Here is a 23,597-nt window from a genome sequence, read left to right as displayed (position 1 = left end):
GCGGCTCATGTTTGTCCCCCAAAACAAAATCTGAACAATCTGTCAGATCGAAGAAAATTCAATTTCTTGGAGGAACGTTCCCCCTTTAAGGGCTGAGCCTCACACAACATGTGTCTTTACGCTCTGACTGGACATCTTTGGTCTCCCCCGCTCATAGTCTCCCCCGCAGGCTGAGCGTTGGGAGGAATCTCCTCACCCGTCCTCCATGTGGCCTCAGTTTAAGAAAGCAACCGGCGCTGTGAAGGTCAGTCTCAGTCCGACCGAAAGCTATCAGAGGTCCGTGAGCCTGTCAGAGGGCGGAGCTAAAGGCGCCTATCTCCCCCCCAGGTGAGTCCGTTTCTCACTCAGTTGAGGTTAACTGCTGGGGGGTCCACTGGTGAGGAAGTAGGTCATCATCTCTCCTTTGCCCTTGACTGTGACTAATCCTCTGTATTCCAGTGTGTAGTTATAGGAGCTCAGTACCTGGTACATGTCCGCCGTCACCTGAGGACGAAGGGAGGAAAGGATGGTGAGTGGAAAGGCACTTTTTTTGGGTTCATATTTAACATTTTTCTCATGTGTTTCTCTCTTTATTTAGCACATACAGAATCCCAGTCAGCATCTACGTAGATGAAAACATTGCTTTAACTTAATTTAACACAGTTGTCGCTCACTTGCACGAATGGCAAGTGGACAAAAATGTCTACGTCAAAAAACTGCTATAAAAATAGTATATATTAATATTAATTTCCACTTTTCACTGAGTTAAATCTTTCAACATCACTAACAAATATTCCCTCATTCTCAGTATTTTAAGCGTTTAAATGAAAGTTTGTTTAAATACTGACAGTTGTTTTTACACAAAAAAAAAAAAAAAGTCTGATATGTCAATGATATCAGCAATATTGATTTAGATGCATCACATCAAACACTGCAGTGCTCCATAATACAGCAGCGATGCCCCTAGTGGACACCAGCAGAACAACATGCATTAGCTCCATAGGACAAACTTAAAGAAATAGTAATCATAATTGTTATATGTAACATTGATGTCAGTCAGATATAACCCAGTTTTGACTTCTGACATCTGGACGTCTTTTGACCTGTTAACCATCAAATCAACTCCAACTGTGTCATTTGATGATAAAAGCATGGAGCCCTTTTTTACCACCACAAATTCAGCTACAATTCTGACCCATCATTATTTTAATTTATCCAAATTTAAAGCTGCCAGAAACCAAAATTTCAGAAAGAAAGTGACAGAGGTGCCAATAGAAATGTACAAGTCTTAAGTTATAATCACTTAAAATATTAGTTTAAAATCGTACTGGTTTGTTGTAATGGTTCTACACAATCAATAAAATATAATACAATCTATTTACATGAAAAATGTTTAATCTTAAATATATTTGTCCCTTTTTGGTCCATTTTTTATCCACAAAGAGCTTCTATTTTTACCAGAAATACCAGTAAGAGTAAATAATTGCCTGTCGGATTAATTCTGCATTTTCAATGGCGTCTCACTATATATATTATCGTCCATAAATAGAGACTTTAAAGGTTATTGTAGAGTTGATGTGGGCTTGGTGGTGTTGTTTTGACCCGTTCATGTTCATTAAGAAGCTCTGCTGCATATTTCTTCTGTGTAAATGTTTTTTCAGAAGGTTCAGTGGAGACGAGGTTAAATTAAAAATGTTCCGTCTGTGTTCAAAGTAGCTTTGAGTTATTAAGATTTAATGATTTCACATCTGATGGAGCAAAACCAATACGGCCGATTTTAATTAACATTTTTCATTAAATTGAATAGACTTTTTTTTAATCCGTCAGCTTCAAGCTATTTTTAGTCAAAAATTAGAGATTAATTTAATGTTCATAAATTCTGCGAAACTGCCCTTCAGACGTTTTAACTCATAGAAAACAAAACTACGAGCTGTCCTGAGTTGACAGACGCTGCTTTAATGATTCATTTCTGCCTAATATTCACTTTTATTAAACTCCATCAGTAGGAACGTGATTGATCTAATTGTCTTGAATGTCTTTGACTTTTGTCAGACAAGAGAGAATAAATTATTATTGAGAAAAAGGGAATATTCTTATTACTAACAAAGGCTGATTTTGAGTGACAATTGTTTGTTTTTTCACCATGCAGCTCTGAGATAACTGTTAAAAAATATCCATATTAGTTTAAGTGATGGGATTTATACAATCTTGTGTATCTGGTGGTTGATTTTAATTGAATAATTGAATTAATCCTGCTTAATTATTATTTAAAAAAAATAATTGAATTAATCCTGCTGTGTTTTGTCTTCAAGTGGACACAATTTGTGACATAAAGAATAATGAGCATTTAAGAAGTAGAGTTATCCATCATAAAAAACCTTCTAAAATGATATTTATGACTGAAAATATTAATAATCAATTAGTTGTCAACTATTAAATTAATATCTGCAACTATTTTGATAAGCAATTAATTGGTTTGAGTAATTCTTTAAGAAAAACAGTAAAAGTTATTTTATTCGAGCTTGTCAAATGTGAATATTTTCAAGACATTTGAGGATTTAATCTTTCCACCATTTTATGAACCAAACAACTAATTGATTAATCGTTAAAATTATCAACAGATTAATCGACAGTGAAAATAGTCTTTAATTGCAGCCTTCATGATCTAATTTACTTATTTTGAGAAAAAGCTGAATTTTATTTATTTAATATTTATTGTGCAGATAATATTATTTATTTTTAAAGCTCTTAATTAAGTGAAGTGACAGTTAAAGAAAATATTTTGCAGTCAAACTCGTCTTCACCTGGATCTTCTCCGGTACGCCCGTGCTGTCCATGCGACTCGCCACGTTCACCGTGTTTCCCCAGATGTCGTACTGAGGCTTCCTGGCGCCGATCACCCCGGCAACCACGGGGCCGATGTTCAGACCTGAGAAAGAAAAAGAAATAAGAAATAAAACATTAAACTAAAATCCAGTCAACAACAGTCTCCCTGTTAGTTGTGTTAAAGCAGCAGCTCACCGATCTTCATCTTGAAGTTGTTGAAGGAGTGCTCGTTGATGTATTTCATCTGGTCCATCATCCTCATGGCGTAGTCCGCCAGAGCGCGGATGTGCGAGCGTCCGGCCTTATCGTACGTCGAGTCGTTGAGGCCGGAAGCCGCCATGTAGGTGGAGCCGATGGTCTTGATCTTCTCCAGCTGGCGGAACTGGTCCTCGCTGATGATCTGATGGAGGACGGAGAGATTATGTTCAATCTACGAAGATATAGATCAACTGGATCCAATCTTATGTTGAGAAAAACAAACGTGTTCTACAAATCTATATATTTCTTTGTTATTCATTTTTATTATCTCTGCCTGTGTGCAGATCATTTAATCTTTTTCATCGTTTAATTGTGTGTGTGAGTGTGTGTGAGTGTGTGTGTGTGTGTGTGTGTGTGTGTGTGTGTGTGTGTGTGTGTCCACGGCTGATATCACATTACTATTGGCCCCATCACACTAATATTTTCTGCTCATTTATGGCACCTCTTGGGTTTGCGGTGATTTAAACTTTAAAAAAAATATATTTTCTGTCTCGTTTTCTACCATCCGTATTTCTTTCTACTCCTTATCTGGACTGTTGGAATCAAAAACTGACATCCATAGAAAGGTTTGGTCTCATTTTGAACCGGAGCATCTGCAGAATAATTCCACACCTGATATGTTATGATCCACTAAAGTTAGGCTACTAGATAAGATATGAATAAATTCACTTTTTTCGTTTTCTTCTCTGCTATCTTAAATTTAATGGAGCCAAGGAGAACATACTCTTTATTTGTTTGTTTATTTATCAGATTTTTTGTTTATTTTCATATTTTCTATTTTGTCTTTTACTATTGCACTTTGTTTATTGTTATGCACCAATCACCAAGCCAAATTCCTTGTATGTCTAACATACTTGGCAACCAACTGTTTCTGATTCTGAAAGACAATTTAGTGATTCTTATCTGATCTTTCTAGTTACTGCTGAAACCTGCATTTAATCAATATTTTAATCAATATTTTAGTCTAATATTCGTCAAACTGCAGGATGGATGTAGATGCTAAAGAGAGATACTTAGGAGTCGGTGGAGCCCAAAGCGGACATAAAAGAGAGAGAATATTGGACTTAGAATTCTTAAGATGTTAACAAACAGGACTCCAAATGTATGTTAAAGTTATTTTATCATTAGTTGGATCATTCAGACAACAATAGACACTTTAATTCAGAATTATGTTTGTGGGATTAGTGTAACTATCTTAAAGTTCATAGTTTGTACAGCCCTCTGAGGCAAATTTGTGATTTGTGACTTTGGGCTTCACAAAATATAATGAATTGAGTAAAACCAGACCGAAACCAACCCACATTCCCATAAAGCACCACTGACACCAGTTCATCCCACAGTGGAGACCACAGAGACGCAGCCTTCGCTCACGTCTCACCTCATCAAAGTCGGCGATGATCTCGTTGAGCAGCCTCAGACACTCCACGCCCTCGTTGTTGGCCTCCAGCTCCACGTAGAACTCGGAGAAGTTGCTGATGCTGGCGAACATGACGGCCACGCACTCGCACGACTGGTAGTAGAGCTCGTCGTTGCGGCGCTCGCGCTGCAGGAAGTGGGCGGCCACGTCTTTGGGGAGGATGTTGTGGAGCAGACGGCGGTTGTAGGCCTGAAGCTCCTCCATCTCCTCCTTCTCCTCTGTGGCCTGTCGGGGGGGTCAATAGGAAGGTAGACGTTAAAACATTACTGGTGTAGTGAAATATATCAACTGCTGTTAGATAGATGTTCATGAAATTTAGGTAGAGATGTTTATGGTCCCCAGAGATGTACTGCAGCTGACACTAAGTCAAAGCTTCATGTGTTAAAGCTGCATTCTCTCTAGTGACCATCAGGGGGCGACTCCTCTGGTTGTATAGAAGTCTATGAGAAAATGACTGTCAATGGAGTCTTGTGTCTAGATTTGCATAGATAACAGCAGGAAGGGCTGTCTGACAGCAAATTAAAGAGATAGAAATATTCTAAATATATATGATTATATGAGGAAGAACCTCATACAACCACACCTCCAAACATCACATCTGTCCCTTTAACCTCCTCTCACCTGTTGAGGCAGCATATCAAACACCTGTACGAGTAAAAGCTCCACGTTGCATCATATCAGTTCAACATCTCACTGAACTGATTGTGTTTCCTCAGATTGCGTACGCCGCGGTGGACTGTACCAGAGGACAGAACCACGAGCTGTGTAAGCAGGAGGGAGTGGAGGGCTACCCGACATTCAACCACTACAACTACGGAAAGTTTGTGGAGAAATACAACGGAGACCGTGGGGTAAGTTCTGCTACGCCTCTCCATCTCTTTATTTGTCTCTGAAGCTGTTACACACTGAACACTTAATCCCCTTTCTTTTCTGCACCGATGCTAAAGAAAGTGAAAAGCATTCATAAGCTCTGTTCTTAAGCCGGGAGCTGCCCAAAGACTTCATTAAAACACCAATTTGTCCATCAGAAAAACGTCTGGGATGATGGAGAGTCAGCAGTGAGTCTGAGTTATATCATATATTTAAAAGTGGAGCTGGACAACTGTGCTTAAATGTAGAATGCCAGTCTTTCCACAGTTGTTAAAACTTTAAAAGTGTCTTAAAGCTGCATTCTCTCTGCTGTCCACCAGGGGGCGACTCCTCTGGTTGTATAGAAGTCTATGAGAAAATGACTCTACTTCTCTCTTGATTTATTCCCTCAGTAAACATTGTAAACATGAGTTTATGGTCTCAATCTCTAGTTTCAAGTCTTCTTCAATACAGCATGATGTTCATTTAGTAAATGATGCTCCATTTAGAGTCAAACAGACCATAAAGCAGGGGATGCTTTAGGGCGGGGCTACACACTGATTGACAGGTCCACACCAGAGACGTATACGGCGTCTCTACGTCACTCCTCCTCAGTCCATATATGGTCACTTCCTGTTCACTGGTTACAAAAAAAGCCAAAATGCCAAACCTCTAGGCTTCAACACATCAGTCCACAAACCAATGAGAGACGTCGTGATGTCTACGTCCACTTCTTATAAACAGTCTGTGAGTAAAACACGTTCCAACGAACACACTGACCTGCAGCTTCCAGAGGAAGTCCAGTCTGGCCGTGGACTCCACCTGCTGGGCGTGAAGGTAGAGGGCGAGAACGAAGACGGTGATGACCACCGGGGTCATGATCTTCAGAGGAACCTTGGAGTCCACCACACAGCTGGAGGTCAGCACACACACACACACACACACACACACACACACACACACACACACACACACACACACACACACACACACACACACACACATTAGGTTTCCAGATGTACAGTTTTCCTATATGAGTGTAAAGATGAACACTGTGTCACTCTAAATCCTAGCCCATTGCTAGCACAGTGCTAATGACGCCGTTAGCTCTGTGGTGGTTCTCTGTGGTGATGGAAGTGAAAGAATCAGTCTCACCTTGTTCCATTGGTGTGAGCTCTGCAAAGGGGAGGAGCAAAGGAGAGCCAATCAGCTGTCAGAACATCTACACATGGTCAAAGATAAACAATCACAGCAGCGATGACTCACGCGACGTCGATGGCGTTGGCCATCACCAGCAGGTCCTGGTTGTCGAAGAGGCTGACTTTGGGCACCTCCATGATGAGGAGGTAGAGCAGCTCGATGAAGAGCATGAGGAAGAGCTTCCCGATGCTGCTGATCTGCAGGAAGACGGAGCAGGCCAGCAGGCTGAGCAGCACACAGGACGAGAAGTACTGACGGACAAAGACGGAGAGAATTTAATGTTTGGTAGTCAAGCTTTATATTCTGTGACACAGTTCAGACATCCAGATGTTTCATAAAACACCTGATTAACCCACAACTGTGTCCACTTAGCTGCTCATTTGTTCTGCTGCTGCTTAAAAGCGATGAACCTCATCTAAAGCGTTGACACCTTAAAACGTACGATTACAAGTGAAAGATCATTTTTGTCCTTTGTTATTGTGGTGACATGTCGTTATTAAAGGAATAATGTACTTGAGGTTTCATTTACAGCAACAAACAACAAAAATAACATTTCGCCTCATTTCACCCATAAATGATGATGGCATGCAAGCAGAAAGATACATAATGTAATGTATGTTAATGTTAATGTTCTGATGGTACTAAAGTCTTCTCTGGTTAACGAGGCTGCATAAACATTTGTAACAAACGTATGAGGGTGATATTTTTGGCAGAAATGCTTCATTGTCGTCACTGCTGCAGACGAATGTGTTGCTCATCTGAGTTGAACTTTTTAAAAGCCTCAGTTTGCATCGTCTGCAGTTATCTGTTCTGCTTCATTTGCCTCCTAACTGTTACTTGCATATGTTCAAGGCATGAATCCATAGATCAAACTATGATTTTGCTTATGTTTTTGATTTAAAACAAGGTATGCATAAACACACAAACGCACAGAGGGTCTTTCTCATTTTCCAATGTTTGTGCCTCCTCCATCCTCCGGCTTTTGACCCGCAAATCTATGTCAGCGCTTCGTCTTAAAGAACGTCACAATTCCTAAAAATGCATCTTGAGGGTCAAGGAGGAGCTATGAGAGGGGAACACTATCCAATTCAACTGCTTTAATCCTGATATGATTTTACGAGAGCAAATATTATTATGTCAATTATAACTTTCTCTTAAATTCAGCACTAATTAACTGTATTTCATGTTGTCATATAGAAAGACAGGACTGTGTTTGTGTATATTTAATATTTGTCAATCAGTCAAATATAATATATGTCACTCTTTATTTGTACCGTTCCTACAAACATTTGAGCTTCACACAATAAAATATAAAAAGTCTGTATCTGTGTGTGTTAAATAAATAATGTTTAAAAGTGTGACATCTGATCGTTCTTGTCACATTACGCCACGTTTTTAATTAAATTAATAGTAAATATATAAGTTGTCATGAACACCGTTATTCACATCTGACAGAGATCATAAAATACAGTTAGAACTAAATAATACACTTTCTATTTTATTTACTTCCTTTTAAAATGAATCTCCAAAGCGAGGACTCATTTGTTAAACGCCTTTTGCCTCGACTCCTCTCAAGGAAAGGAATCGAGGAGGCACAGAAACCAGGAAAGGAGAGAGAGCCCAGAGATCAGAGCACACCTGTACCTCAGGTAAGCTGCAGATGAGGGCGTCGTCTCCACACGGGCTGAGCTGAGCGTCCAGGCTGAAGTTGAGGAGGCGGGCGTGACACGCGGTCACCACGGCCTCGCTGAGGTTAAGCTCCGCCCTGATGCAGCTCCGCAGGTCCAGGCTGCTGCAGGTGAACTGGAGGAGGTCAAAGGTCAGCAAGGTCACGTCAGAGGAGAATCACGTTTCTTTTGCTCGATTAGTCTTTCGGGAGTTCTGTTGAACTCACAATGTTGACGAACGCAGACAGAAAGACGACGATGATGGTGAAGACGCCCACCAGGGTGCTGTTCAGTCTGGACTGGACGATCCTCTTAGAGAGAGTCTGCAGAGCGACGGGGAAGAGCTGCAGAGAGAGCAAAGGGATCCAGACAATTCATATTTAGATTGATTCCTTTGACCTAATTTAGCTAATAAATAAATCCCCCAAACACATCCTGCAGGTTATGGTTTCCATCGGTCTCCTTCTCTGATACCTGATGAGAGGAATAACACCATGAATCATCTCTGTACGTTCAGTAGATGACCCATGAATCATCAGCAGCAGCTCCACTTTTCTTTGTTAACGTCTCTAAAGACTCTCATGACCTGCAGACAGGAAGTGGACGGATTAAAAGCCTCCTGAAGGAGCAGCAGGTGTTCACTACTGTTTCTATAAACAGGAAGTGGTCTTATTTTTTAAAGGTTTAAGGTCTGGCTGCAAACTTCTTTTGATGAGCTGTTAAAGAGTTTTAATTACTGAGCTTTTGGGACTTAAATACGACAAAATAATTATGTTAATACAGCGCTATAACTCTAATTATCAACAGAGTTGCAGTTTATTCTTTATAAATTGATTGACTAGTGCAATGAGATATAAATTGTGATAATATGTGTATTTTTATATCGCAAATGGAGGCATGTGCACTTTGCAATAAGGAACGAGGTCAAGAGCAGAATATTTTTATATTTCACTGACTTTTATCTGGAATCAATATCTTCAAACCACAGCCTGATAAAAAAATTAACAGATTTGTCTGATGCTTTAGTTCTATATAAAGAAATAAGAAGCAGCCCATATCTGTTCCTGCAGACTGATATCTTTCAAAACTGCACAAAATATATATATATTTTGTATCTCTTACAAAGATCTGCACAAGGAGTGGGTTTTATTTGTTGATTTCATTGATCACGAGCAGAATGTTCTCACCCCAAAACAGCAGTACACCGTGGAGACGAACATCACGGCCGTCAGGACGACGAGACAGGTGACGAAGAAGCCGATCATCAGACTGGAGCTGCAGACGACAGTAAAGACGTCGTTATATTCATAGAACAGAATATATAGAATATATAATTATCATTATCGTCTTTGACCTTCTGTCGATGTGAATAATGTGGAAGGAGGCATAATGTGTGTGGGCAGGAAGGAGACGACGGTAAACAGAGGAGACAGTGTGGATACATGGGAGGATGATTAATGAAGAGAGATTAAACAAAGAGAGGGAGGAGGTGATGAGGAGGTGGTTAAGAGGAGGTGAGAAGGTGAGGAGAAGGTGAGGAGGTGGTAAGGAGGTGGTTAAGAGGAGGTGAGAAGGTGGGGAAGAGGTGAGGAGGTGGTAAGGAGGTGGTTAAGAGGAGGTGAGAAGGTGGGGAAGAGGTGAGGAGAAGGTGAGGAGAAGGTGAGGAGGTAATGAGGAGGTGGTGAGAAGGTGGTAAGGAGGTAATGAGGAGGTAATGAGGAGGTGGTGAGGAGGTAATGAGGAGGTGGTGAGAAGGTGGTAAGGAGGTAATGAGGAGGTAATGAGGAGGTGGTGAGGAGGTAATGAGGAGGTGGTGAGAAGGTGGTAAAGAGGTAATGAGAAGGTGGTGAGGAGGTAATGAGGAGGTGGTAAGGAGGTAATGAGGAGGTAATGAGGAGGTGGTGAGGAGGTGGTGAGGAGGTAATGAGAAGGTGGTGAGGAGGTGGTGAGGAGGTGGTGAGGAGGTAATGAGGAGGTGGTGAGGAGGTGGTGAGGAGGTGGTGAGGAGACAGTTAAGGAGGGACTCTGAGAATGATTCAGGAACCAGAGATGAGAGGGGAGTGGTGAGATGAAGGGATGAGGAGAATGAATAATGAAGGTCAATAAAGAAAAGTGCTGAAGGAGATCAGAGAGAACAGTCAGAGCAAGAAAGATGTAAAAAGAGGAGGGATCGCCTCCAGACAGAATCTGTAGGAGCTGCTGCAGTCACAAAGATTTTGATTTGATATTCTCTTTTAAAACTCATCTATTCAGTTATGATTTTCATCACTTTTAGAATTGTGTAAGGCTAAAGATGGAAGAACTTTCAATTCATACTGTAAGGAATAAAGCAATGTGCAGTATAGTATGTCATAAAAACACATAAAAGTCATAGTATAGTATTTAATAAAAAGCCATGGTATAGTTTGTCATTTCAAAGTGTTGACTCACGATGGAACGATGACGATCTGGATGCAGCAGATGAAGAGAAAGACGAGGGAGGCGCAGGCCACGTAGGCCCCGAACCTGGAGTCCACCTGTTTGGAGTACTGAAGGAGGAGAACCAAACATTTAACATCTGACAACATCTGCTTTACTTCATTTATGTTCCTCTTCACTGCCGGCTGAATCCAAAGCTTCATGTCTTAAAGCTACATTCTCTCTGCTGTCCACCAGGGGGCGACTCCTCTGGTTGTATAGAAGTCTATGAGAAAATGACTCTACTTCTCTCTTGATTTATTCCCTCAGTAAACATTGTAAACATGAGTTTATGGTCTCAATCTCTAGTTTCAAGTCTTCTTCAATACAGCATGATGTTCATTTAGTAAATGATGCTCCATTTAGAGTCAAACAGACCATAAAGCAGGGGATGCTTTAGGGCGGGGCTACACACTGATTGACAGGTCGACACCAGAGACGTATACGCCGTCTCTACGTCACTCCTCCTCAGTCCATATATGGTCACTTCCTGTTCACTGGTTGAAAAAGATTGCAACGGCCGTAACCTCTTTGCAACCTTGACAAATGCAGCACAGACCGGATCCACTCCTCCTGTTCTTCCCTTTCACAATAAAAGCCCTAGAAATGTAATATAATAAGGCGACTATCTCACATTTTTGTTGTAGTTTATATGTCACGTGTGTAAAGTTCTATTATTTGGATTTTTCAATGAGGGAGTCAACGATCTGGGATCAGACTGAGGATCTATACGATGAAGATGAGTCCATCAATGAAGGCTGATAATCCACATTTAGCTGGATGAAAGTGGTTTTAACTTGAAAACAGGACTTTTGCATTGCAGCCTCCTGAGCTTTAACCTTTCTTCTTCAGCCTGTCCTTCACTGTCTGAAGTAGTCTTCCTCTCTTCTTCATCAGCTGTCTCCTCTTCAGCTCCTCCTTTTCTCTGTTAAACTTTACTTTGACCGAGTTCCTCAGGGGACGGCAGAGAGAGCGAGCCGGAGAGGAGCTTTGTGCAGCGGGAAAGATTGCTTGTCACGACCGATTATGTGTTTGTGTTTGTGTGTGTGTGTGTGTGTGTGTGTGTGTGTGTGTGTGTGTGTGTGTGTGTGTGTGTGTGTGTGTGTGTGTGTGTGTGTGTGTGTGTGTGTGTGTGTGTGTGTGTGTCCGTCCTAACCTTCTTCTCCAGGTCGGGCTCTCTGAAGGTGAGCAGGAACTTCTTGACGTGTTCGGAGCGCAGACGGTCGATGCTGCGAGCGTCGATGGCTCGGCCCAGGAACTCGTCCACCTCGTCCTCCGGGTTCAGGTTCTCCTGCGTGTTTCTGAAAATGAAATGCCTGAAAATGACACAAGATGAGACCCGGGGGACACGTTTAGATCTCAGGACCACTGGAAGCAAAATACTTTTACTGCAGTCTTCTCAGAAAAAACCTGCAGAAAAGCAGCTAGTATGAAACCAAAGAAAAACATCTGTAATTGTTAAAAAAAAAAAAAAAAAAAAAAGGTGCAACAGAACTCACGGTTTGGTTCAGAGTCACGGATCAGATCACAGATCAGATCAGCACCAAAGAAAAAAGAGAGCAAATATAACTTTTAGAGATCCCTGATCACCTTTTTATGATCAATAATGATCCATATATTTAGATTAAGATATTTTGTTGTTTATCTTTGTTTTATCAGCTGGTCAACAAGGATCCAGACAATTCTTTTTTATTTCCAACGTCCCAAAAATCATTTAAAACACTCTGAAGTCAGTAAACCATCAAAATACTAAATGTTTGTTTTGTTAAAGTTATTTAAAGTGTTTTTTTCTTCTTTATAAAAACACACAATTCAAAATGATAAGGAAAAAAAATATTATATTTTTATGGATTAAAACAGATCTCTTCATTCTTAGTTTTAATGATGTATTATAATCTTAGAGCCAGTGTTAGGAAGTTAAACATCATAATTCATCTCTAATTTATTCTAGTTTCTAGATTTATTCTAGTTTATCACCAACACTACATTTTACAGATTACATGTGAACACATCATGATAACGTTATAATTTACCTTCAACCAATAATCGTTATACAAAGCAAAGTATTTGTTAATGTCTTAAAACATGTCTGGAGGGGACTTTGAGGTGCTGTGGCTACTGTTAAACCTAGAAAAAGAGATTTTTAAAGTTTTTCAACAGACAGGAAATAAGAAAGTAAGAAATAAAACAAACATGAGATTTTAACGCCAAATAAATTCCTCATCCTTGGAACGTAAGGCCTTAATTCAGTCTAGACGTCTTTCTTTACTCCTGAACTATCTGCCTAAAGTCACGTTAACATTCAGAGTATGATGTTGGCATTCTGAGTCAGATCCTCATGAATAAATATGTGACGGCATCAGAACACTGATCTCTAAACGGAGCTCTGATATCGGGTCTGATGACGTTTCCTCGTGGAGCTTTGATGAAATCACAGCATGAGATCTGAGATGTAGCCCGAAGACGAGTCTGTCAGCGTGACGCGGGACAAACCCAGAGGAAGAGGAGGAGGAAGAGGAGGAAGAGGAGAGAGGAGGAGGAGGAGGAAGAGGGGTAGAGGAGGAGGAGGAGGAGGAGGAGGAGGAAGAGGAGAGAAGAGGAGGAGGAGGAAGATGAGGAAGAGGAGAGAGGAGGAGGAGGAGGAGGAGAGGGGAGAAGAGGAAGAGGAGAGAAGAGGAGGAGGAGGAGGAGGAGGAATGAACGCTCCCCTTTGATCTCTGACAGCCGTCGGGCTAAACTTCCCGTCTTCTGTCTTTATGTTTCACTTTATGAAACTGACAAACGGAGAAATGAACGATAGAATCTTTGGATTTGGACAAAACGACGCTCACACTTCAACTCTGAGTCAAAAAAAGCTTTTCAAAAGACGCTAAATCTCTTTGTTTGTTCACAAAGCTGCTATAATATTAGAATTTTTCGAAACTAGTAGTGAGGCAACAGATGATAGACACAGAAACTCTAACAACAAAGAGATCTCAAACTTATACTTATATAAACAACACTGCAAAGTGAAGCTTAAATGACAGATTCTATGTTTGTTTTTTTAGGGTACCTAAAAGTATTTCTATCAAACTACAAAATATTCTTATGCATTATTTATTAAGATTTAACTAAAATATTCTTAACTGTTTTACAGAAAGCTGTGTTCACATAAAGTAAAGGCCCAAATCTCACTTTAATAACAGACTTTCTTTTTAAAAACACCTAATTTGTTTGTTAATCGTATTTCATTTTACATTTTCATATTTCCTATTCTTTTATTATTGTAGCGCACCAATCACAAAGACAAATTCCTTGTTTGTGCAAACGTTCTTGGCAATAAACTGTTTCTAATTCTGATTGGTGAAAAGCGTATAGATAAACCACTTTTTCAAGGGCTTTACGATTATTTTATTTAAGTCCGTTTTAGTGGTTTTGTCAGGTTATTTCGTCTATCCTCTGTATTTTACTGGTGTTTATTGTACTGATGGTTATCAGGGAGGGATTTATGGACTCTGCTGCACTTTCATCAGGCAGGAAATACACTTTTTTTTGTATTAAAATGTTTCTGCAAGGTAGATTTTGTTCGGCGCTGCATCATAGCCTCGTACAGGTGCACAGTGACCAGCTGATCTAATGTTCTAGATGTGCTTTGTTGGGTGTAAACATGAGCGATGAGCAGCAGGATCAAATCTCTTTAGTTAACTGATAAAGCATCTCACAGCAGGAGGAAACAGAGACACTTCTTTCAGATGAAATACTCTGTAAACTGATCGACGTGTCACCTCACACCTGACGAACAGTCATAAAACTAATCAGTTCTGACTTTCCTGCGGTCGTTAACAGTGTCGGTTACGTTTCCTTTCAGAGCTCGTGTCTGTTATTGATCTCTACGTGGCTCATTGATTGTTCCATCTCAGTTCCTCTTCATGATCTCATCCAGATTCATTCAGACACACAACGAGACGGTAATGTGGAGAAACAGTTACTCACTTGTCTTTGGGGTCTTCAAAGCCCTGAAAGACAGAAAAAAGAGACAAAATAAAGTAACTGGAGATTAAAGCAGAAACACCTGTTTCAAACCAGACTGAAATCTGGGTACAATGAATATTAAGGACAGATTTATTTATTTTTCAACATTTTTCAACTCTAGTCCTACATAAAAATGTATATGAATAAAAAACAATGTTTAAAAAAAAAAGAAAAGATAAGAAATAATCATGCTAATTATAATAATATTAATATTAACATCAACATTAATATAATAGTAATAATACCAATTATAATAATAACATCAACAATAAAACACTTATTATATTAATAACACTAATATTCATATAATAATATGAATATTGGTGTAATAATAATAGTTTTTATTTAAAAAATGATTATTATTACTATTATTATTATTACTGTTTGGACAAAATAAGAAATTTGAATATCTAAAATTGATTTAAATTGATTTGAGATATTTTATAGACAATAAAGATAATTATTAAATCATGAAAAATAGATTATTTTCAGTTAATAAAAGGCACACCATTTTAAACTCATAGATGAATTATATATCTACAGTACATAATCTAGATAACATTTAGTTTTGATGGCACTATACCTTCTATGAGCTATTGTTACAAATTATTTTAATATCCTAGAAATCTTTTCAATCATCTCTCTGATTAAATAGTTCAATTTAATAGTAACTGGCAATATCATTTTATAAAACTCTGTTCTTGGAAGTTTGATGACATAATAACAAAATAAATGAGTTATGGAGGTAAAGGTTCCCTGTGGCTGTAAAAACAATCAGACAGGTGAAAGATATTTGTGTCACACTGAGCTGAAGATTGTCTCCGCTCCTCTGTTATCTCCTCACAGCAGGAAACCGAGACTACAGGCAATTATAATGAGAGGTAGAGATGTTTTCTAGTTCCTGAGATCACATAAAGAGATGAAACCAGTGAAATAAGAAAGTCAAAATATATATATATATATCTATAGGTTAGAGTGTTGAGCAGAGACAAAGAGAATCAGTTTCTCTTGTTAGTTTTTCTTTTCTGTTCACAAAATGCATTTAAGTAAAAATATTAATTATCAAGTTTCATAACTGGACAAAAGAGAACAAATAAATGTTTGTGTTAAAGTCTATTTTATCAAATTATTCTCTAAATTTGTTAGAAAAGATTCTTGTTGTATTATAATTATCTGTTTTTTCTGTATTATTATCATGACTTTCCACCAAGAGATGTTTCCTTCATACAAAGTCTGACCCTGTTCAGATATCTGACTGTATCACATGTATGCACATCTTTTGGATTATCATCTCTGTACATAGTTGCACATATTTTCTACACTTATACTTGGAACTTGCACATTCCTGCACAAACAATACCAATCTTTATTTTGAAATATATAATCAAAATGTGTGTATTTTTTAGCGTAAATTGTTTTTTGAATGTTGCATGACCGGCTTTAATATTTTATTTTGTCTTACTTTGTTTATTGTACGTTTATTTCTTGTATTTGAAAAACTAGTTTCACATGAAATTGATTCTGTTTCAATGCAGTGAGTTAATGTTTCTCTGTAGCTCCCTCTTCTGGACAAACACACCACCATCAACGTTAAAGGAGCTCAGATGGCTTTTACAAGCAAAGACAATTACTTTCATTATCAATTATTTTTTTCTCAATTAATAAAAATAAAAAGTCATAGTATAGTATGTCATAAAAAGTCTTAAAAAGTCATAAAATGTCATGATAGTATGTGATAAAAAGATCTCTAGCGCGTTCTCTCTACTTCTAGTCATGGCTGTTCTGTTTCCACAGAGGAGCAGAACTTATTAAAGTGAACATAAAGATATCAGATAATAAAAACATGACAGGAGCTAAAAACATCTGCTTTGGTGTTGAGAGGGTTAAAGGATGGAGGTCAAGGGTTAGTCGTTGTTCTGGATTCATTTTGTCTCCGTCGTCTCTCTCGAGGTGTGAGAGGAGGCGTGTGCCATAAAGGGCCGACATCACCGCTAATCAGGGCCGCAGATCAAAAGGATTATGGGTATTTAAATAGATGTTCTCCTCACCATCCTCTTCATCTCCTTGGAGACCTGGTTTCCGCCCAGGTGGTTGTAGAACGGCCGGTCGGTCCAGTGGCCGCTGTTGTGTGTGACGGAGTTGGTCCTCTGTCGGTTCATCTTGGCGATCATCGCCTTCTCCTCTTTCTGCAGGAAATAAAAGACACAGGAATGGGTTTATTTAATAAAGCAAACTAAAGATAAACTTTATTTACAGACATAAGATCTTTTTCTCTACTGGACCACGATGGTTTTATTTATATGCATCGTCCAGTGGAAGGTACAAGTACTGTATTTAAAAACACCTTTGAGGTACTTATATTCTCTTACTTCTACTCCACAACTTTCAGGAGGAAATATTGCACTTTTTACTCCTCAATATATATTTGATAGTTATATTTAGGTAATATGTCTGTATTTTTACACAAGTCCTATTATTTGCAAAGCACTTTAAGAGTATTGATGGATGTATTTCTACTTTTACTTTAGAGAAATACTTCTACATTTGAATCACTAGATACTTTCTATCACAGAGCTGAGATGCATAACTGTTACTTGGTTAGAAGATACCCATATTCTCTATTCTATATTTTAAAAGGCACTACAAGAAAAAGGAGCCTTTATTTCTCACATCACTTTTACAGTTTCAACCTTTCAAAATAAAGCAATACAAAGTTTTGCTTAAATCAGATGGAATAACCTTAAAGATACACCAGGATCTAACATGGGACTATATGAATTCTTTAGATGGTTGTAAAGTTGTAATCCGGTCCACCATTGAGAAAATATTTGCTGAATTGTCACACAGAAAAGCCTTGTTTTTCAGGGTAATTCACTCTTTTATTCCAAAGGTATTTCTAGTTTATTTATTTATGGTTTAATGCTTTTATTTTAATAATTTTTTTGATTGTTTTTGTTGCAAAACATGGCATCTGTAAGGTCGAATAAATATGAAATAAAAAGGTAAATGGCATTTTATTTGTGATTCTCAGAGATATTGTTCACCTTCATTCCTTTTTGGATATTTTTAAAATCTCAGAAGAAAATTGTCTTAGTAGTTTGTGTAATCTTACCCTTTTGATATCACTGAAAGAAATGAAATGGTTCAATTGTTAAACTGTTATTTCTGATGTGAAGCTTTTCTCTTTGTGTGCAAACAGCTGATCCAGTAAAGGACATACAGTTGTGTTGTATCATGAGCAGATCATAATGCAAAATGTGCACATTAAACAAAGGCGGATTCTCAGTCTGTTGATTTTTGGGCTTGCTCCTGTCGTCATGGTGACTTTTATAAAAAAAAAAAAAAAAAGATTTATTACTGCGTGTATTTTCATGCTCAGGAAAACTTCTGCTTCTCTTGTTATAATAAAAGCTGGTTTTCCAGAGATGTTACTATTTCATTTCTTACAGATCTGATATCAGAAACACATTCTGGCGCTGGGAGGTATATATATATATATATATATATATATATAAAAGAAAAAGAAACCAAAGAATTATTAGACTGCACAATCTGCCTTCTGTCTCCGAGCACGAGCAGCAACAAAAAAAAAGATATCACTTCACATGACGTGCTATCTTTAGCTGCAGCTTGTGATGCTGCTGGAGGACAGAGACGGCCGATAAAAGCAGCCCAGTCATAAACAAACGAGGCGGAGATGAAGTCATTCCTCTCTGGAGCCCAGTTCACATGGGACCAGAACCACGGTTTCTAATCAGCCGTATGTGAGGACGGACCGGCTGAGTTTTAAAGAGACAGATCTCCAGGAGAAGATCTCTGGTTTATGGTTATAATGATGCTTCACTTCAGAATAATTCATCAAATACACACAGAAGGTCTCAGTGGTTTTTTAGAAAGTTATATTGTGTTGTTTAAAGACTTAATAAACATGTAACATCGGAGTCAAATCAAAATGCTGCAGATTTAAAGATGATTTACACACGTTTGTTTAAAGGAAAACTTCAATGTCTCCTTCCATGTGACGTGAATCTTCACTAAAACCTGAATATTTAAAATATTTTGGATTTGCACGGATGATTGCATGAGACAGATTATGCAGAATCGTTTTTCAATAGTTAAATAGTTTATTGTTAAGTGTTTTCTCGTTTATTTTATTCCTCGTTCTCCATGGAGGCAAGAGAGAAAAATAAAGTTTTATGAAAGAATTGAAGGAAACACGATGTGATTGACGTTCAAATGATCATTTTGTTAGTGAAGTTTTCCTTTAAGGCTCTTTGTTTTCAGTTTTTAAAGATCTTAACCAATAAATACACTCACTTTTGACAATAAAGTAGATTTTACAAAATTATTTTTATGTTTCTAATCATTAATAAGTTGCGTTGCCTGCTGCTTGTTGGGACTTTTCAGCACATTTTATAGTAAACATCGTCCTGCAGTGAAGAGGACAGTGAAAGTGAAAATTTAGAAAAATTGCAAAATATTCAGTTTTTGCTATAAATCAACTAATAATCTAATAAACTGTGAAACTCCAGAAGGCTTGAACTGTAACAGCTATTTAAAGAATGGTATTTCTACTTATTTCAACATTGTTGTTATTTCCTCCAGTTTTAACTGGTTGTTGATTTTAAAAACAGATACCAATACATTACATAAATTATGAATTAAATAAACGACTTCCTGAGCTTCTGAGAAAGTGAAAACTAGTAGCTAAAGAGTCAGATATTGTTCTCAGGAGTTTATGCATCTAAAAGGAGAGTGAATATTGTACTAATATTCATTAAGTGGACAGAAACATGACTCCAAAGGGTTAAATATGTTTATATGTGTTTGATAATGTGTAATATTTGCTAACACAGCAGCCATAATAACTTGATAAGGTGATAAAGTATCAGTGACGTCTGTCTGCTTGTTGTTGAGTTATTCTGCCCCCTAGTGGCCAACAATCAATTCATGCAGCTTTAAATAAATAAATAGTAATACTAATGAGCCTTCAACGTGGTGAGTATCTTTTTATGTGCTGTTATTTTCAGATTAAATGATGACGTACCCGTTTCTGACTGCAGCCCACAATGAGGTAGGTTTCTATGTTGTGCTTCTTCAGGTAGGCGTTCCTCTCTCCGCCTGCTCCGTCCTCCACGTCGTAGTCTCCGTTCAGATAGTTCAGGGTGGCCTTGGTGATGTGGATACGCCTGAAAAGACAACAACAAACACATGAATGTTTGTCTGATACTGAATGTTCAAATCTACACAGTGCACGTCATCAGACTGGTGAGTGTAACCGCGGAGACGAACCCGGCTTGACCTCCGGCCTCCATCTGATTGGCCAGCGTGACGTCGTTGGACCAGACGTCAAACTGCCACTTCCTGAGTCCGAGCACGCCGCAGTGCACCCGGCCGCTGTGGATGCCGACCCGCATGTTGACGTTGACCCCGGTGACCTCACGGACCAGCCTGCAGGGAGCAATGAGAGGTGATGGTGAAGGGACAAAAAAAGAATACGTTTCTAACGTTTCTATAAGTGGGAATAGTAAATAAATGATGTTTTAGATGAGTTTTGCTGAAGAAGACATGATGATGATGATGATGATGATGATGATGATGATGATGATGATGACTAGGGCTGCAGGATATGAAGAAACAGGATGTTTGTGGCTATACCTAAAACAATTAAAGGCTGTAATTTGTAGATATCCCACAAAATGAATGCTTATATAATCCCTCACAGGAGGTGGACGGGTCAAACAAAAAACATCCTTTACTCGTGTGAAACAGGAAGTCAACGTTGTTTTATTTATCACATAACTTAGATAGTTATTTCAACCCAAACCACAAACTTTTCCCAAACCTAACTAAGTTGTTTCCTGTGAAGATGGAGGTTTATTTTGAAAAGACTGTATTTATGTAACAAGCAGAAACTGACAGGTGTTGTTGGACTTTCGCAGGATATTATACGAATTGATGCGGTATATCAGATAACGCTTTTAAAGATTGTGATAATTATTTTACTTGCAGATATTAAACTGTCCACAATTCTGCCTTTCTGCTGCTTTTAAAAATAGCTTGTTGAAAAATGAAACTAAACAGAATGGAATGGAATATGCTTTTCATGTCTTCACCTTTTCCCCAATTTGATATTTTTTATAAAACCATGGAGAAAGAGGTTTATTTTACATGTTGATTAAAACAAAAAGTTGAACTTTTAACTGAACACAAAGGGGACCAATAAAAAATAACAATACAGTTACATTTTTAAGTGCAGTTTTCTACTGATACCCTCTTCAAATAACTCAAAAATAATCCTTTAGTGCAGCGTCGTCGTCTCCTGGGACGTATTTATAACACTATCTGACACGGCGATGGCCATAAAACAGATATATTGAGCCGCTCTGCTGTAGACTCTCAGATAAAGACAGAGGCAGCTGTGGTGTCTGGTTTTACTGCAACACGACTGATAGCAGCTTTTTAATGATCAGACGGATGACCTGAGCGGACAAAAGCATTCCTCATCTCTGCAGCCATGCAGCCGTTTTGATTAGATAACGGTTAAATATGCAGATAAACGCTGAGACTCCGACTGAGGACCACCTCTGAGTTCAGCTCTGCTTTTGGAAAAGGCTGCTTTGCCAAATGCAAATATAAAAATGTGGATTATTACTTTCTGATTCCATGAAAAGCGTTAAACAGTTGTTGAGCAAATCAAAAGGACAGACATACAGACTTTAAGTTAGAACAGCAGCAGAAACTCACATTTGACAAGCTTAATAAATGGTCTTAAATAAAACTTAAATCACTCTTTATAAGGAAAAGATCAACCCTTTCTTTTAGAATGTTTTGGACAAAGTGAGGCTAGCTGTTTCCACCTGTTTACAGTCATTGTGCTAAGCTAAGTTAGCATGCTGCTGGCTGTAGCTTCATATTTACTGTGCAGACATGAGAGTGGTTTCAGTCTTCTGGTCTAACACAGAAGGTGACCTCCAGTTCTGAAAAGTGATTTAAAGTCTTCATGTGTTACAGCTGCATTCTCTCTCCTGTCCACCAGGGGGCGACTCCTCTGGTTGTATAGAAGTCTATGAGAAAATGACTCTACTTCTCTCTTGATTTATTCCCTCAGTAAACATTGTAAACATGAGTTTATGGTCTCAATCTCTAGTTTCAAGTCTTCTTCAATACAGCATGATGTTCATTTAGTAAATGATGCTCCATTTAGAGTCAAACAGACCATAAAGCAGGGGATGCTTTAGGGCGGGGCTACACACTGATTGACAGGTCGACACCAGAGACGTATACGGCGTCTCTACGTCACTCCTCCTCAGTCCATATATGGTCACTTCCTGTTCACTGGTTGAAAAATACCACGACTACATCCACTACTTATAAACAGTCTATTGTCTAACTCTTGGCAAGAAAAACAAATAGGTATACTATTTCTAAAACATGAAACTATCCCGTTGGGACGAGGTCTCATACAGACCATTACTACTCTGAGCAGCATCAGCAGGTTCAGATGAAGGACACATGGATCTATGAATTAATAAAGGGGATGATGCTAACAGAAGCAGATCAGCTGCAACGGCTTAGAAACTTTAAATTAAATGAAAACATCGAGCAGCAGAGCCCCGTCTACATTTCATATCCTGCACAACCAGATCAGGGAATCCTCCCTGAACTTTAACCTACAGAAGAACATTGACATCTGATGTTTGTGTTCATTTACAAGAGCTAAATGAAAACGAGTGGTACCAGCAGTATGTGGATGTTAAAATGTTCCTATAAAAAGTGATGTTATTTATTACTTTTCCCACAGCTTATCATCAATTCCCATGACATATAAAACTCAAGCTGCATCTGGAAAACATCTATCCAGCGGTTTTCCCATAAACTAACCAGCTACATAACCATTTTATATATTTAGCTTTTTGACTGCAGTCACATGTTAAAGAGGAACACCAATGAAATGAAGAGCTCCAGTGTGGTGTTCCCATGGTGGTGGAAAGTTCAATTAGTATTTGTGAACATGAGCAACTCTCTTAAAAAAACCAAAACTGAAACCAACATGAAAATACTGGCATGTTAATATTTAGCATTAAAACTATTCATTCTGGCAGTGATGTGTCTGTCTGAGGTAAACGGTAAAGCTACAGTCACAGTGTATATGTTTAGGGCTTTTATTGTGAAAGGGCAGAATTGAAGGATTGGATTTGGTCTGTTCTGCCTTTGTCAAGGTTGAAAAGAGTAATAAAGTTTGCAGTCTTTGTTAAAACGTAGAGCCTTTGTGCTTTGGTATTGTACATTTTGGAGCATGTCTGCACCTCACAACGTGATTGGTTGATGCTTTTGTTCGTGTTCAACGCTAAACAAATGTTTACATTGTTCAGAAAACTGTTACGCTGTTTTTCCAACCATTTAATAATCACATTCTGTGTGAAAGTATTCATGACAAAAGCAAAAGTTCAAAAGTGAAATGGGAGAAAAAACCTCCTGAATGTATAAAGGCCTTAAGTCTCAATCTTGATGTAATGAAGAAGTCTGTTTGTTTTTTTTTTTTTACAACAAAATAATCTTTATTCTATTGAAGTGTTCTCAGTTGTGAACCTGAAAATGTTCTAGCGCCGTAGTTTTTGGGATTTGGGAGAGAGTTGTTCATGATAACTAATATTTCTGGACTCTTAGACCATAACGATAACATTTATGCACATGTTAACGTCGGGGGATAAACTTACGAGATGGCCTCGATCATGTCCATCCCCATCTCCACGCAGCAGTGGGCGTGGTCGGCTCTGGCCTCTGGCAGACCAGACACACAGTAGTAACAGTCTCCTAGGATCTTTATCCTCAGACAGTGGTTCTCCTGTCAGGAAAGAAGAACAAGTAGAACGACTCATTACCTCCACAGGACACAGTGAACTGTACGGCTTGTTCCATCCACACCAGGA

General features: G+C 38.5%; 1 protein-coding gene across 1 annotated transcript in view; it reads right to left on the bottom strand.

Annotated features, from left to right (window-relative positions):
- Positions 1–354: 354 nt before the first annotated feature.
- Positions 355–23,597, bottom strand: part of adcy5 (adenylate cyclase 5) — a 71,420-nt gene continuing 48,177 nt past the window's right edge. Inside the window, exons 5-20 of the mRNA XM_054615127.1 lie at positions 23,385–23,512; positions 19,957–20,115; positions 19,712–19,853; positions 16,713–16,850; positions 14,626–14,648; positions 11,810–11,954; positions 10,627–10,724; positions 9,384–9,471; positions 8,424–8,540; positions 8,174–8,332; positions 6,596–6,780; positions 6,110–6,242; positions 4,442–4,705; positions 3,001–3,205; positions 2,784–2,908; positions 355–483 (exon numbers count right to left, since the gene is read on the bottom strand). Of these exons, the coding sequence (XP_054471102.1) occupies positions 355–483; positions 2,784–2,908; positions 3,001–3,205; positions 4,442–4,705; positions 6,110–6,242; positions 6,596–6,780; positions 8,174–8,332; positions 8,424–8,540; positions 9,384–9,471; positions 10,627–10,724; positions 11,810–11,954; positions 14,626–14,648; positions 16,713–16,850; positions 19,712–19,853; positions 19,957–20,115; positions 23,385–23,512 (2,238 nt within the window). The remainder of the gene's footprint in view (positions 484–2,783; positions 2,909–3,000; positions 3,206–4,441; positions 4,706–6,109; positions 6,243–6,595; positions 6,781–8,173; positions 8,333–8,423; positions 8,541–9,383; positions 9,472–10,626; positions 10,725–11,809; positions 11,955–14,625; positions 14,649–16,712; positions 16,851–19,711; positions 19,854–19,956; positions 20,116–23,384; positions 23,513–23,597) is intronic.

Source organism: Anoplopoma fimbria, chromosome 16 (genome assembly GCF_027596085.1).
Source record: "Anoplopoma fimbria isolate UVic2021 breed Golden Eagle Sablefish chromosome 16, Afim_UVic_2022, whole genome shotgun sequence".
NCBI lineage: Eukaryota > Metazoa > Chordata > Actinopteri > Perciformes > Anoplopomatidae > Anoplopoma > Anoplopoma fimbria.
This window is presented reverse-complemented; position numbering and strand designations above follow the sequence as displayed.